The sequence below is a fragment of the Chaetura pelagica genome, unplaced genomic scaffold, assembly GCF_000747805.2.
Source record: "Chaetura pelagica isolate M959 unplaced genomic scaffold, ChaPel_1.0 scaffold387, whole genome shotgun sequence".
Classification (NCBI taxonomy): domain Eukaryota; kingdom Metazoa; phylum Chordata; class Aves; order Apodiformes; family Apodidae; genus Chaetura; species Chaetura pelagica.
The window spans coordinates 608,288-624,325 of record NW_009954101.1 but is presented as its reverse complement, the minus strand read 5'-3'; the positions used below and the strand labels follow the sequence as shown (position 1 = coordinate 624,325).

Genomic DNA, 16,038 nt, shown 5'->3' with positions numbered 1-16,038 from the left:
GAAGAGAATAAATATATATTACTTAGAGAAAAGAGGTTGTGATAGAATGTGTTAGGTTTGTAATGATAGGAAAAAGATGAGGCTTTAACCTTTCACATGAAAATTTGTGTATCTGTAGAGCAGTAAACATACCTTGAGAACTAGTCGACAGATATGAAAAAAGCCAGTCATGCTCCTTGTTATAGCATGTACCTTCATGTTGATTAAGTAGCTTGCAAGCTGCCTGCTTTCCCTGCAGCAGTGGAAAGTACTGGCTTAAAGGAAGAACATGAGCAATAACTAAGCAAACACTACAGTAAATCCAGAGAACTGGTGTTTGATCCAGTACCAGAACTGAGCGGAAGGCTGCAGAAACACTGCTGCTTGTGAGATGCGTGGTAAAGCAAATACATAGGTACATCTGCTTAGCCTGCTGCTGGACAGTCAAGATGAGCTTATAATGTCTGGATGAGCTTTTAATGTGGGTGGAGAAGACACTGTTTTGCACATACTACTGTGGCTAGATTGCTACTGGCCCCGAGGACAGCTTTCTTGAAGTTGGGTCAGATACCTGCCTGCTAAAGTATGTCATTTGAGATAAAGCTGCAACTTCATCTCATTCAGGGAAGCAGACTGGCTGGAGTAATCACTGAGCACATTAAAAAATGCACAGACAGGAAACATCAATTAATTTATGGCATCAAAGTGTAATTGTACATGTAGTGCATGCAAGGTGGAGAGGTGATAAAAAAACTGGGCCAAGAAATGCAGAGAACTATAAAGTTGACAGAGAGAAAAATGCATGAAGGAAGCCACCACTGAAGACTGAAAATTAAGAAAGTGAGAGAGAGATGATAGCAGCACCAGAATAAGAAGTTCATCAGGGAAATACTGCCTTTTACCTCAAGATGTGGCTGCAGTAGCCCTGCTTGCTTTACTGCAGATACTGCGGATTTGAGTAAATGTAACTGAGAGGAAAGAAGGCTTCTTATATTTATATTGGAAACATAGCAATAAAGAACTAGCAGTAAAATTAGTCTTGCTGACTGTTAGAGCCAGTGTTTCAAACTTGTCATAATTCCTCTGTCACTTAATGTATTCAAAGGCAGATGAGGCTGTGGGACTGCAATACAGAGGGAAATTATAAACCTGGCATCAGACGTGTATGAGCTATTATTTTGCCTACAGCACCAGTCCTGCAAATATTTCTGGAAGAAGCAGTCTTGTCTTTTTCTGATCACTGAGGGTGTGTTTTATTTCTGAAGTCCAGGGCTTTTGACTACACCTGCGGTGTGCATGAGTGTAGGAGAAATGAAGAGTTAACACAGTGTTTGCTTTCTGCCACAAAATAAACAGTGCTGATATTGTAATTACAGAAGAGGTTTCATCCTCCCTCTGTGTAAGAGCAGACCTAATGTGGGGGTCAGCCATGGTCCTGATGTTCACCAGCAACCCAGCAACAGTCTGTGTGCATGAGTAAACATAGTTGATTTGGTCACATAGTTGTTCAACAGTTGAATAATATTTTCTATGGACCTCATGAAATAGGGTTAAAGGGATACAGCCTAGCTATTTAAATGTCATGGATGTTTAATAGATGGCTCCTTTGTTACTTCAGCTGTAGTGTTTTCAATCACACTAGTAGCTCAAAACTAGCATTTCCATTTTCGTGTCTTTAAAGAAGTTCAAAGCTGTTTAGGAAACAAATTTTGCTTTTAGGTTGTATGCAGTGTTTGAAATTTAGCCCCAATTCATCCATAAGGTTGCTTTGAGTTTCAGCCTGCTAAGCAGAGCTGCTTATGTTGACATTCAGCAAACTTCACTTTTCCCTGTTGTGCAGAAAGGCCATAGTTCAAAACACACTCTAAAAAAGGAGAGGAAAAGCCACAGAATTTCTCAGAGACAGCTTCTCTTTCCTTGACACTGTTCATAAAAACTGCTTCTAGAAAGGCACTGGGCTGCCCAGAATACCTAATGCCCACAGCAGGGGAAAAAAAAAATAAATAAAAAATACAGCATTTGTTCTGTGCCATCAGAGGAGCTGATGCATGCAGAGCTCCATGCAGTGAAATGGGAACTGTGAAGATGAGATTCACTTTACAGGCTGCAACAACTTCTCTGGAGCCCTGAAATCATGCATATTCAGCTGAACATATGTAAATCTGGTTTAACCCAGCTGTGAAAGATCCCCTGAAGTAAACTAATAAGAGCAGCTGGGTATGTTTAAGCTCATCCCAGGCATAGTAGAAAGGTCCCAGAATGTGCACTGAGCTTTTCTTACGTCAGTAGAGGAAATGCAGCAGACTTTAAAGGAAACTTGTGTTTTAAGATGCAAATTAGCATAAAGTTTGCCTCTGCTGAGAAAAGCTACAAAAGAATTAATTTGCCTTGACATTTGGATTTTGTACATCTTGGTTTAATTACTGTGAATGCCTGTGTTTTACTTTTTTTAAAGGACCTGCTATGTCTGCTTATTTCCTAACACAGAGTCATCTGAAATTATTGCTTGCTGGGAAAGGGTAAGAGGTGAAGGAAAGTACTGAGATTGGGCAAGTTCAAAATGATCGGCCACTGCATACTATCTGCCAGTGGGACAAAGATTGTCAAGAGCTTTCTAGTACAAGAGCTGGCCCTGAGCTTAGCCACTGGGACAAATAAAATAGGGCTGTTATCAGGACTGTAGCATCCTTTATCATGATATTAAAGATACAGGAGGTTGTGTATCTCAGACCTTCTCCCATACCTGTAAATATAATAAACTGGTTTATTTGCAGAGATGCTGCTTAGAAGTAAAACAATTTTTAAAACCTCAAAGAGGTCCAAGTCCTTTTTAGGTCTGCTTTCCCTTAATTTCTGCAAGAGTTGGAGTTGTCTGAGCATGAATTTGCTGGTTGAGATCTTGTAATTTCCATCTATAAATAAGTGCTTGTTTCTAATTTCTCAAAATTCATAAGTGTGGCCATGATGTAAGTTTTATATGGCCACTGTGATGCAGAAAAATTGGATTGCATGCTCCTAATTGAACCAAAACCAGATAACAAATCCATTTTGAAAATGTTACTTCAAGACTCACAGGTTATCTCACAGGAACGTGGCAGAGTTATTTCTCTCACCCTTCTTGCTTAATTCACCTAGCTTTAAAGAAATACAAGAATGAAAACTCTCCATCTTCCCACTGAAAACAAAGCTACCTGTTGATCTTCTCTCTTTAATAAATTACAAACATATTTTTCTGAAGAATCATATCGACAGTCATTCATCAAAAGTGGAGAGAAGTAACATAATTTGAACCATTTGAAAGGAGAAATACAACCACCCTTAGTGATCAGTAGATTAACCTATTCTGGAGGGATTGCTCCTGAAATATTCCTGATTAAGGGTCAGAAAACCTTGACAGAGGTGACTATGTCTGATCTGATTGTTTAGAACCTTTTCAAGGCTGTGTTACGTGTTATTTCAGCCAAGTTATATATTTATTTTCTTTTCATAGTTTTGAAGTATGGTTTCTTCTCATACCTCTAATGATTCCCAGGCCTCTTGTAATTGAAGGTTTTTTCTTTACCAAACTCATTCTTCTCTACAAGCGCATGCATCCTCTTTTTCTTTGCTGAATATCTCAGACGGCTAGCTTGGACAGCTGGCTTTGGGAGACATCGGGAAGAGTCTGGGGGGAGGTGTCTGCACAGTTGTGCAGAACTTCAGTTGCAGACTTTTGCAAATCAACAATACAGCTTCACTGCAACAGGAGGGGGGACAAAAGTGTGCAAGCAGCTTTACCTGTGAGTGTTTGAGGATGAGGAAAAGGCTGAGGTGCTCAACATCTACTTTGCTTCAGTCTTTAGGGGAGAACTTTGTAGAGTAGGGATGATGGTTGGACTCAGTGATCCCAAGGGTCTTTTCCAAACTGAATAGTTCTATGATTCTATGTTTTTTTCTTGCTGGTGACACTGAGTCCAGAAAAGAATGAGATAAGATCACGGAAATGCATGGTAGTCTCTGGTTATTCCTGGATTTGCTGTCTCTTTAAATCAGGGTGTCCACTCTAGATTCATCTGAATTTTATTGGTTTTGCGGTTTAAAAAGGAGGAAGAAAGCCTGTTAATACCTGCAAGGATTTTCCAGACTGAAGTAGTCTTTTAGCAGCATGAGACTGCCTGTAAACACAGTTCTAACACCTGGAGACACATGTTGAAAACCTATTCAGTGATATTTAAAAAAGATATTCTGAAGCCCATAAAAACCTCCATTCATAATGAGTCTTTACCAGTGTTTCTTGAAAGTCTAAGCAGAGGGAGACATACATCAGGCAGAGAAGCTCATATTGAAGAAACAAATTAACTGCAAGGTTTTCTGCTGAAATAACAACAGTAAAGAAATCACTGTGCCTTTCTGGAACAATGACTTGTTCTGTGGAAAATCTCAAGTGATTTTGTAGGTGTTGGAGATGGAAGTGGGCTCACTCTTGTTTAGCTAGAGAGGTGAAGTCTTAAGGCAGCAATGACACTCATTCCCTGACTGCTGTTGATGTGTGGTCTAGACATAAATATTACCTTATCCCTGATAGTTATTTCCCCACTTTCCTGCCAAAACATCATTCTTTATTTCCCACCTCTGTGTTTCAGTTTCATGTGTGCCACCATTTTGCATTATTACTTTACCGTCTGTTGCAGGCAATTTTGGGAAGCTAGACAATGACAGCTTCCTGCAGAGGTCATCACAGAGTGTTCTTGGTGCACATAGCATGTGGTCCAGGTTATACCTCTTACAGCCATACATCACTGCTGGAACAGAGGTGTCTTTGTGTCCACCTGACAGCTAACCATAGAGCTCAAACTAAAAGGCATTAGGTAAGCCAGTAATTCAGCTTTCTCAGGGTCCCAAGTGAAATGCCTCTGTGCAAATGCAGACAGCATGGGGAGCAAACAGAAGGAGCTAGACACGTGTGTGTGATCTTACTGGCATCACAAAGACCTGGTGGGATGGCTCCTATAACTAGAGTGTTGGAATGGAAGGATGCAGGCTCTTTAGGAAAGACAGGCAGGGAAGATGATGAAGGCATGTTACCCTCTACATCACTAAACACGTGGAGTTCTGCCTGGGGGTGGATGAGGAGCTGACTGAGACCTTATGGGTCAGGATTAAAGGGAGGACAGAGACAGGGGCCATTACAGTGGGGGTCTGCTACAGGGCACCCAACCAGGAAGACTTAGCATATGAGGCCCTTTATAGATAGACCTCTATTGAATATGAGGAGTAGCCTCACGTTCACAAGCCCTGATCCTCACCCTCCACCCTGGGAGGACTTCAACCATCCCAGTATCTGCTGCGGGACAACACAGTGGGGTGTAAGCAATCCAAGAGATTCCTGGAGTGCGTTGATGAAAACATTCTTCTCCAACTGATAGAGAAGCCAATAAGAAGAGGTACTATGATGGACCTTGTTCTCACCAACAAGGAAAGGGTGATAGGGAGTATGAAGCTCAAGGGCAGCCTTGGCTGCAGAGGCCATCAAATAGTTGAGTTCAAGATCCTTAGGGAAACAAGGAGGATGCACAGCAAACTCACTGCACTGGACTTCAGGAGAGCAGACTGTCCTTTTAAGGGGCCTGCTTGGTAGAGTACTGTGGGAGAAAGTCCTGGGCGGCAGAGGGTCCAATAAAGCTGTTTAATATTAAAGGATCATCTCCTACAAGCTGAGAAGCAATACATCCAAACAAAGAGTGAGTCAGGTAAAAATACCAGAAATCCTGCATGGATGAACAAGCTGCTTCTAGACAAAGTCAGACACAGTAAGCAAGTCTAAGGACAGGTAGCCTCGCTAGTAGGTCAAGAGAGGTTCTCCTCCCCCTCTATTCAACCTTGGTGAGGCCGCATCTGGAATATTGTGTCCAGTTCTGGGCCTCTCAGTTCAAGAAGGACAGGGAACTGCTTGAGAGAGTCCAGCGCAGAGCTACAAAGATGATGAAGGGAGTGGAACATCTCCCTTATGAGGAAAGGCTGAGGGAGCTGGGTCTCTTTAGCTTGGAGAAAAGGAGACTGAGGGGTGACCTCATCAATGTTTACAAATATGTTAATGGCAAGTGTCAGGAGGATGGAGCCAGGCTTTTTTCAGTGATGTCTAGTGGTAGGACAAAGGGCAATGGGTACAAACTGGAGCATAGAAGGTTCCATGTAAATATCAGAAAAAACTTCTTTGCTGTGAGAGTGACAGAGCACTGGAACAGGCTGCCCAGAGAGGTTGTGGAGTCTCCTTCGCTGGAGACATTCAAAACCCGCCTGGACAAGTTCCTGTGTGATGTACTCTAGGTGACCCTGCCCCCTAAGATTCTGTGATTCTGTAAATACAGATAAATTGTCCAAGGAGCCAGGGATCAGGTTAGGAAAGCTATAAGCCTTGATAGAATTAAGAATGTAGATAGACCATGGTTGTAAAGGGAGTGCATGGGAGTGCATAGAAAAGCTTTTATTCATATATTGATGATAAAAGCACAACTGTAAAACAGTAAAATGTGGGTCCTCTCTGGAAGGAAACGGGAAACCTGGTTACCTGGGATGTGGAGAAGGCTGAGGTACTCATTGAATTTTTTGCCTCAAGTCTTCACTGGCAAGTGCTTAAGGCACACTGCCCAAGTCACAGAAGGCAAAGGCAGGGACTGGGAGACTTACGATCTGCCCACTGCAGCGGTGGATCAGGTTCAAGACCATTTAAGGAACCTGAATGTGGCCAAGTCCATGGGACCTGAGGAGGTAGACCTGCAGGTCCTGACGGAATCACAGAATCTTAGAGGTTGGAAGGGACCTTGAAAGATGATCTAGTCGACCCCCCCTGCCACAGGAGGATCACCTAGAGTACATCACAGAGGAATGCATCTAGGTGGGTTTTGAATGTCACCAATGAAGAAGACTCCACAACCTCTCTGGGCAGCCTGTTCCAATCTTCTGAAGGACACTGTGGATGAAGTTACTAAGCCACTGTCCATCATATTTGAAAAGTCATGGTAGTTGCATGAGGTTCCCACTGACTGGAAAATGGGAAACATAATCCCCATTTTCAAAAAGGTAAGAAAGGAAGACCCAGGGAACTACAGTCCAGTCAGTTACCTCAGTGCCTGGCAAGATCATGGAACTGATCCTCCTGAAGGGTCTGCTAAGGCACATGGAGAATGAGGAGGTGGTTGGTGAAAGCCGACGTGGCTTCGTTTAAAGGCAAATAGTACCTGACAAATTCAGTGGCCCACTGTGACAGGGTTACAGCATTGGTGGATCAGGGAAGAGCAACTGATGTCATCTGCCTGGACTTGTGCAAAGCATTTGACACTGGCCTGCAAAACACGCTTGCCTGTAAATTGGAGAGACAAGGATTTGACAGGTAAACCACCCAATTGATAAGGAATTGACAGGATGGTCACACTCGAAGAGTTGTTGTCAATCGCTCAATGTCCAGCTGGAGAACCAGTGATGAGTGGTGTTCCCCAAGGGTCCATACTCAGACTGGTGCTGTTTAAGATCTTTGTTGGTGACAGGGACAGGGATTGACTACATCCTCCACACATTTGCTAATAACACCAAGCTGTTTGGTGTGGTTGGCATGCTGAAGGAAGGCATGCCATCCAGAGGGACCTTGACAGACTTGAGAGGTGGACCTGTGCAATCTGCATGAAGTTCAGAAAGGCCAGTTGCAAGGTCCTGCACCTGGGTTGGGGCAATCCCAAGTACAAATACAGCTTGAGTGGAGAATGGATTGATAACAGTCCTTAAGAAAATGACTTAGTGGTGTTGGTTGATGAAAATCTCAACATGAGCCAGCAATGTGCACTTGCAGCTCAGAAAGCAAACTTGTCTTGGGCTGCGTCAGAAGAAGCGTGGCCAGCAGGTCAAGAGAGGTGATTTTCCCCCTCTTCTCCGCTTTTGTTGGATCTCACCTGGAGTACTGTATCCAGTTCTGGAGTCCGAAGGACATGAAGGTGTTGGATTGAGTCTAAAAGAGGGCCCTGAAAGTGATCAGAGGGCTGGAGCACCTCTCCCATGAAGAAGGGCTAAGAGAGTTGGAGTTGCTCAGCCTGCAGAAGAGAAGGCTTCAAGGAGACCTTACCAGAGGCCTTCCAGTACCTGAAGGAGGCCTACAGGAAAACTGGAGAGGGGCTTTATACAAGGGCATGTGGTGGTAGGACAAGGGAGAATGGTTTTAAACTGAAGGAGGGAAGATTTAGATTAAGTATTAGGAAGAAATTCTTTCCTGTGAAGGTGGTGGGACACAGGTTGCACAGGGAAGTTGTGGATGCCTTATGCCTGGAAGTGTTCAAGGCCAGGTGAAATGTAGAACCTAGACTTAGAGGAATGTGACTGTGAGGTTCTACTTGATGCTCTGCTACACAAGTCCCCAGTGAAGAATGAGACAAAGAAATTTAGGCTTTATCATGGAATGTTTCTTTTTATATTGTATATGTTAAAAGGACACAGCTCCTTTGCTGGCCCTCTGGAATTGATGTCTCCTTTCTGCAGATGCTTATTAATTGCTGTTCTCCTAAGACAGCCACCATACTTCAGATATCTTTCCAGCTACCCTTTGATCAATACTTTTCAAATGCAGTTTTTCAGCAAGTTTTAGCTCTCTTTCTCTTGCTTCTGAGAAAATAAGTCAAAGACTTTGCAGAAGTCAAAGAGTATCATTCTTAATGTTTCCCCATAAAAAGTAAGCTATTTATCCTGTCAGATTAAGGAATTTTTTTTTTGTTTTAATGTAATTTAGTATTTGCAAATTTGTTTTGCTGCTTTTTCTTTTTTTTTTTTTTTTGTTTGTTTGTTTTGTTCATCCTTTGGATGCACATTAAATAGATTGTTTAATCACTTGTTACAGTGTCCTTCCTGTTCTAAAACTTGGACTGGCAGGTCTGTTGTTTGTTAGGTCCTCACTTTGACTCATCTCAAAGGCAGACAAAATGTATGTCATTTTACAGAGCTCTGGATTCTCATGCTTCCTCCAGCATTCTCCAAGATAGTGTTTAAAAGTTCCTTGGGCTGGCTCCTTATACAGCCTGGGACAAATTCCTTTATGCAACATAAAAATATATACGTTACCTATATATTTTTATCTCTTTTCTCTGTTCTGGTCAACACTTCTTCCCTGACTTTGTTACATACCTGACCACAGATGAAGCCGGACAAGGAGTTAATGCTTTAGTCTCCATATCTTTCCTTATCTGTCCTCCTTTCTTGAAATTTGTTGTACTGATACTCATTATTCTTTTCCAGTTATGCTCATGCCATGTATTCTTCAGAATTATAAACTCTATTTCTATATGATTATTTCATCCTAATTACATTTCTACCCTCTGAAGTTCTTCTCTGTTAGAATTAGAAGGAGCAGAACATGCCCAGAACAACTTAATCAGTATTTTCATACAATAATACTTTTTACACCGTGCACATCTTGCTTTTTCATTTGTTTTGTAGCAGATATTGAGGTAGAGTCATATCCCTGGAATAGTTTTGTTAATTGGTGAAAAGAAGAAACCTCATCTCTTTGCTGCTTACAATAATCTAATCTACAGTGGAGCTATATAATTGTATCATCTCTGATCTTTTATTTTCACTCTTGCATTCACCGAGAGACATTCAACAAGTCTGTTTCTCACCTTTTCCATAACTTTAGAAAAAGTATGTTATTGACATAAAATTTACCATCCCCTACTTTTTCTTTGCTCCTAACTACTTTTAGCTAACATGCTAGATAAATGCTAGATAAATTCTAGATAATGCTAGATAAATTCTACTTGTCATTTATCTAAGTACTAGCTCATTTCAGAATCAAAGCACTTTGAAAGTTTGGATATATTTTTCCTAAAATCCTCTTAATCAACCAGCCAGCACTTTGTACCTTACCTACAAGCTGTGATGGAAAAAAAATAATTAATTATGTATAGCAGAATAATACAGTAGCATATCAGGTCTTCTCTCCCATTAGATGAGTAAGAAGTGGTGATTTTGTGTGTTCCAGACTGTCACAGTACAGGGCATACCGACTGAGAAAATGAATGGTGATGTGAGGAGATGCAGACAAAAGGACACCGGATGAAATTACAGAAAGTTAGTGGAGGAGAAAGATCAGGTTGTCTACAGGAATCATAATGGTCATGAAGAGTGAAGGATATCAGGTGATGAGTCTGCCTTTTCTAGTGGCCAGAAATAATAATGGGAAGACCCTGAAGTCATAAGATCAGTTGTGATTGACAAGAGACAGAGGATGACTTAACTGGAAGACTTCAGGGAGATAGATAAGTGTCAGCACGTTTATGCCATTAGCAAAATGTAAGGTCTGATCCTTGAAGATGCAAATATTTTACCTCATCTATGTCTTTTCCAGTTTCACTACTATTTTTACCACCAGACCTCTCCTGAGTATAATGTTAATACAGCTAATTCTGTCAAGAATATCCCTCTGCAAAGAATAGCTCTTCATTATCCATGGTAATATGTCTCCATGTACTACAGAGAACAGTCAAGAGTATGGATGAGCTGAAATCAGGCTGGCTTAAAACCCTCACACACTTCTGCTGATCATACACACCTGCAGCATGCACAACATAATTTCAGCTACCCCTTTCTTGAACATACATGGTCACTCAGTGTGAACTGTGTGATAATTTTGTAACATGAGTTATAATTATTCTATATCCATTGGTAATGTAAAACTGAAGATTTAATATTGCTTTTGGATGCAGTTTTGCAGGTCTGCGTTTATGACTGTCATTCACAGAGTAGGACTTAGCCTAAAGCAGAAGGCTGAGGGTAAAGAACAACCTCTTTTCAGCCAGTAGAAAATGTCAGGCATGGATGCAAGCTTTAAGCCATTCCCTTATCCTATCACTGAACACCTGAGTGATCAGCACTTCCCTCTCTGCTCCCCTTCATCAGGAAGTTTAGATAGCAATGAGCATTTCTGTTCTCTAAACGGAACAAGTACCTTCAGCTGTTCCTCACTAGCTATGCCCTGTAGTCTTTTCACCATCTTTGTTGCCTTTCTTTGGACATACCCTAATGTTTTAACACAGTCTTGGTCACCAGGGCACATTGTTGACTCATACCATCAACCAAAACCTCTTGATATCTTTTCAAAGGGCTGCACTTCAGCCTCTTGTCCCCGAGTCTATACATAGAAGGATATTAAGTTAGTAAGGCATGACTTTCCCTTCATGAACCTGTGTTGCCATTGACTATAAATGCTTGCACCCTTAGGTAGGCAGGGAGCTGGTATTTTGAGTCTTTTTCATGCAAAATACATTTTTGCTCAAAGGGACATAGCTTGGAGAAGTTTGTGCATGGAAGGTGTCCATGAAATAAGGCTTTTTAAGTTGAAGCTTTCTTTAACTTCACTTCCAGCAATGCATTTCTGGTTAAGACTTAACACTTCCCTGACCATCCTTCCTACTCACTGAAGACTCTCTGATCCTCCAGTTAATGACTGCAGTCAGTTTTACAAGTGTAAATAAATGTGGTCTCAAAATGTTGCACACTGTAGCATGTAAATATCAGCAGGTGTAAGGTCCACAGAACATCAACAGCTTTGCAGTAAGATGTAGTCAGTGCTGAGTGTACTGTAACCACCAGACTGTGCCTCTGGTCTATATACAGCAATTTTGTATGTGGATTTAAATTACAGGGCTAGGTTCTATGACTGCCTGTTAAGTGCTGATGACAAAGAACAGAAAAATTTCCCTCTTAAAAAGCTGGTGGGCTTTTAAAGAGGATTCTGTTAGAAAGAGTTAATTTGAAGATTGTTTCTAATTATGTGTTGTTTTCTGAGATTTGCTTTCTTCTCCTTACATTTTTACTATTAAGACATTCACATGAATCAGGATCATCTTTTATTAAGTGATTATCTGCTTTTGCTATTTATTCTCCTTTTGAAATCATAGTCCTCTATTTGTCACAGCATAGTAATTTCTGTGGCAACCAGCCGTGATGTCCCACGCAATGGCTTATGATTTCAAGAGCTGTTTTGCTTCTAAATGTGAAGTTCCTATCTTGTAAGTGAATATCCCTTGTCCACATAAATGCTGCAATTAAATTGGGACAGAAAAATATATGCTATAGAAGCAATACTTTACCTGGCCAGAATACTTATAAAAAGTTTATGTGAAATAGTGGCAACTTTTCAATGTTCTTTTAACCTATTTTGCTGAGGAGTATTTTGCATTTGGTTCTAATTCTGGACTACTAATACCTTGTCTGCCAACTACATGAAAATACATTATTCTAGAAGGAGTTGATTGATGGCATGGAAGTTTTGTAACTTTACAGAGTCTCAGGAGAGCCTTGAAGGTACACTTTCTGTCTTCCTGTCTCTCCTGTAATAAGGACAAGGATTACATTTCCTTTGAGTATGTGGAGTTTTTAATGCCCTGGCACTTGGGCCCTCTCTGGAGAAAGAGGTGGGAGAGATGCTTCTTCAGCAACTTGTCAGGCTGTTGCTGCTCCTTGTTAAGCACTAAGAACAAAACCAGAAACGGGGCGGGGGGGTGGGGAAAGCACAAAATAGAGGCTTTGTGCTTGCTTTTCATTAGTGTTGCTGGCTTGGTGCCCAGCTATGTCAGAAAAAAACTACTGTTTTTTCAGAATTTCATGGTATTGATTAATGCTGTATGAGGGACCTCAGATGGAGGAGGCACACTCTGCCAAAGACGCCTTCTCTGACAGTGGGTGTTTGGAGGGCCAAGTGAGATTTGACAGTGATCACTGACCACAGCACAGGACCACAAGATGAGGCCCTCAGAATCAGGGCTTTCAGCTGAGAAAGCATTGGCTTCTTCACAGAGGTCAACCTATTCATGTGTTCAGAACAAGAGAGATCTTTTAAAATTAAAATAGCAAGGACAGTCATCTAGCAGATTCAATAGATTTCAACACTGCTTTATCTTCCATAGTTATCTAAGCATCCTCCTGAAGCTCAGGCATGTGACACTGACTTTAAAACACATGACAAGAATAACAGAATGATGTGCAGCGAAAGAAGCCTTAAACAATGAGGGATGCACTTCTCTGGTGTTTGCAGACCTCTGTCTCCTCTCATTTTTCAATATGAATGGATTACTGTAGTAAAAATTAGATGGTTTTGTCTGAGGACAGATCAGGTAGAGAGAGAAGAGGAATGAACACTACGTTAGAGGAGGAGAAATTATATCACTGACCTGCTGAAGTCAGTGTGAATTGCCCAGGACCAGAATTTCAAACCAATTGCACTTGCCCTGCAATTAAATTCTTTCCCTCCTCCTGAACTTTGTAGTCTTCATCTCCAGATCTGAAAGGTGTACTGACAGCGTAAGTCTGCATAAGCTGGCAGGTACAGTATGTCTCCAAATTTGGACAAGATGATCAAAAATCACCTTACAAAATGTGAACAAACCTCTCAGGGTGTGTCTTTGAACAAAGTAATTAATTATAAGTAGCTTTTCCTCAATTTATTAACCACTGTATGCTGTTTATTGCAGGAGTGATTCGTGAGAGTTACCTGAAGGGTCATGATCAGCTGGTGCCAGTCACCCTGTTGGCCATTGCTGTTATTCTTGCTTTTGTCATGGGGGCCGTCTTTTCGGGGATCATAGTGTATTGCATCTGTGACCATCGCCGCAGAGACGTGGCTGTTGTGCAGAGGAAGGAGAAGGAGCTAACCCACTCCCGCCGCGGCTCCATGAGCAGTGTTACCAAGCTCAGTGGCCTCTTTGGGGACACTCAGTCCAAGGAGCCAAAGCCTGAAGCTATCCTCACGCCTCTGATGCACAATGGCAAGCTGACTACCCCAGGCAGCACTGCCAAGATGTTAATCAAAGCTGACCAGCACCATCTGGACCTGGCCGCCCTGCCAACCCCTGAGTCCACCCCAACCCTACAACAGAAGAGGAAGCCCAGCCGTGGCAGCAGGGAATGGGAGAGAAACCAGAACCTCATCAATGCCTGCACAAAAGATATCCCCCCAATGGCATCCCCCGTGATCCCAACAGACCTGCCACTCAGGGCTTCTCCTAGCCACATTCCTAGTGTTGTGGTCCTGCCCATAGCCCAGCAAGGCTACCAGCATGAGTACGTTGACCAGCCAAAAATGAGTGATGGGGCTCAGATGTCTGTGGAGGACCAGAATGCCACCCTTGAGTACAAAACTATCAAGGACCATCTCAGTAGCAAAAGCCCCAGCCACGGGGTTAACCTGGTGGAAAATCTCGACAGCATGCCACCAAAAGTTCCACAGCGGGAAGCTTCCCTCGGGCCCCCGAGCGCCTCGCTGTCGCAGAGTGGCCTGAGCAAGCGGCTGGAGATGCACTCTTCTGCTTACAACGTGGACTACAAGAGAAGCTATCCTACAAACTCGCTCACAAGAAGTCACCAGACATCAACCCTCAAAAGAAACAACACTAACTCCTCCAATTCATCCCATCTCTCCCGTAATCAGAGCTTCGGCCGGGGTGACAACCCACCACCGGCCCCGCAGCGGGTGGACTCAATACAAGTCCACGCTGCTCAGGCACAGGCTGTGACTGTATCTCGGCAGCCGAGTCTCACTGCCTACAACTCACTGACGAGGTCAGGGGTGAAACGCACGCCCTCGCTAAAGCCTGACGTACCTCCCAAGCCTTCCTTTGCTCCACTCTCCACGTCCATGAAGCCCAATGACATGTGTACATAATCAGAGTGGGGTGGGGGGGAGGGAGGACAGCAATTAACCAGAGGTTGCCCTTGAAAACCAGTGTTCTGCAACTGTTATCACTCGCTCCTCTGAGAAGATGGTTGTTGCAAGCTGAAGACGTGTTGCATTTCTGCACTCTGGGAAAAGTAGAATATTTTTTTAAACCCGAGCCATATAACCCATGGCTGAAGGCTTGCAATTGCAGGGCTCATCCCCACAACCCATCAGTTCTTTGCTCAGAAGACTAACCCTCCATCATAAACATTGAGCCAAAAGCACACAGGTGAAAGACAACACCTTCAGGTGCTAAAACAATTTGCACCACTAGCTGCTATAGGCTTCTCTTTTCCACAGATGGTGAAACAACTGATTGCATAAGTAAAAAAAAAAAAAGGAAAGAAAAAGAAAAAAAATAATCCATTGATAAAGCTAACTCTGACTTAACAATAGCAGAAGTTTACTACGTGCAGGTACTGTGAAATTATGCCCGTCAGTGTTACAGCCATTTTGTTACAGCAGTTAAATGCCGTGTTGGGCAAACTATGTCATAGATTTCTGCTACCCTTCTCTTTTAATGAATAACATGTGACTGTTAACGCAAGTAGCTCCTCGTATTTATTGTTCAACTTTTGTTTTTCCTAAGGAAATTACTTCTGCATATCATCCTGTGAGCAGCTCTTCAGAAGTACCTTGAAAGTTATACCTATTTAACGTGAAACCCATTAACTGGAGTAATTAAAACTTTTATTTTTCCAATGAATTCACTGAGTTAGATAAGTTGGAGCTGGAATTCTGAACTTTCTGCCTGGACTGCCTGATTAGCTGAAAAAAAAGGGGATATCTATTTAAGTCTCTCAGCTAATTAGCTGTCTGGGCCTCTGACCTAAGACAGCAACAAATACCACAAGTTCATAACTTCTAACACAACTGCAAGAGAAACTCTTAAAAGCCGCACATTTGTGCACCATTGCTATCAACATGGCTTTGTCAGTAGCTAATACTTTCTGTGAAGGCACCAGCTTGTGATGTGCCATCTCATTTCACCTTGCATGTGAGACGGCAAACAAAATCCTCAAAACAGTGTGAACTAGTTAATATGCCGGCTGTTACCATGCATAAATTATGGTCTTATCACACGGGTTTTTCGTGGGAATATATCTGTGAATAGCCTGTTTTCTTCCACATGTAAATTTGTGCCTTACACCCTCAGTTGTGTATACTTGTGAGCTGTAGTATGTAAAACCTTTTTTCTTTTCCCCTTTGAGTAATGCAAATATTTATTGATCCTTTCTCCTCCAAGCCCCTTCAAGAACTGGAGTAAAGACATTCAAAGAAGAACATGGTGGTTATTGTCATAACCTGTGTCCCTCAAGAAATTAGGC

The 16,038-nt window shown here is 42.2% G+C and overlaps 1 protein-coding gene across 4 annotated transcripts in view; it reads left to right on the top strand.

Moving 5' to 3' along the window:
- Positions 1-14,656, top strand: part of SEMA6A (sema domain, transmembrane domain (TM), and cytoplasmic domain, (semaphorin) 6A) — a 117,006-nt gene extending 102,350 nt beyond the window's left edge. For all 4 annotated transcript variants that reach the window (XM_010002348.1, XM_010002351.1, XM_010002350.1 and 1 more), the window contains one exon: positions 13,467-14,656. In XM_010002348.1, coding sequence (XP_010000650.1) covers positions 13,467-14,656 — 1,190 coding nt within the window. The remainder of the gene's footprint in view (positions 1-13,466) is intronic.
- The last annotated feature ends 1,382 nt before the right edge of the window (positions 14,657-16,038 follow it).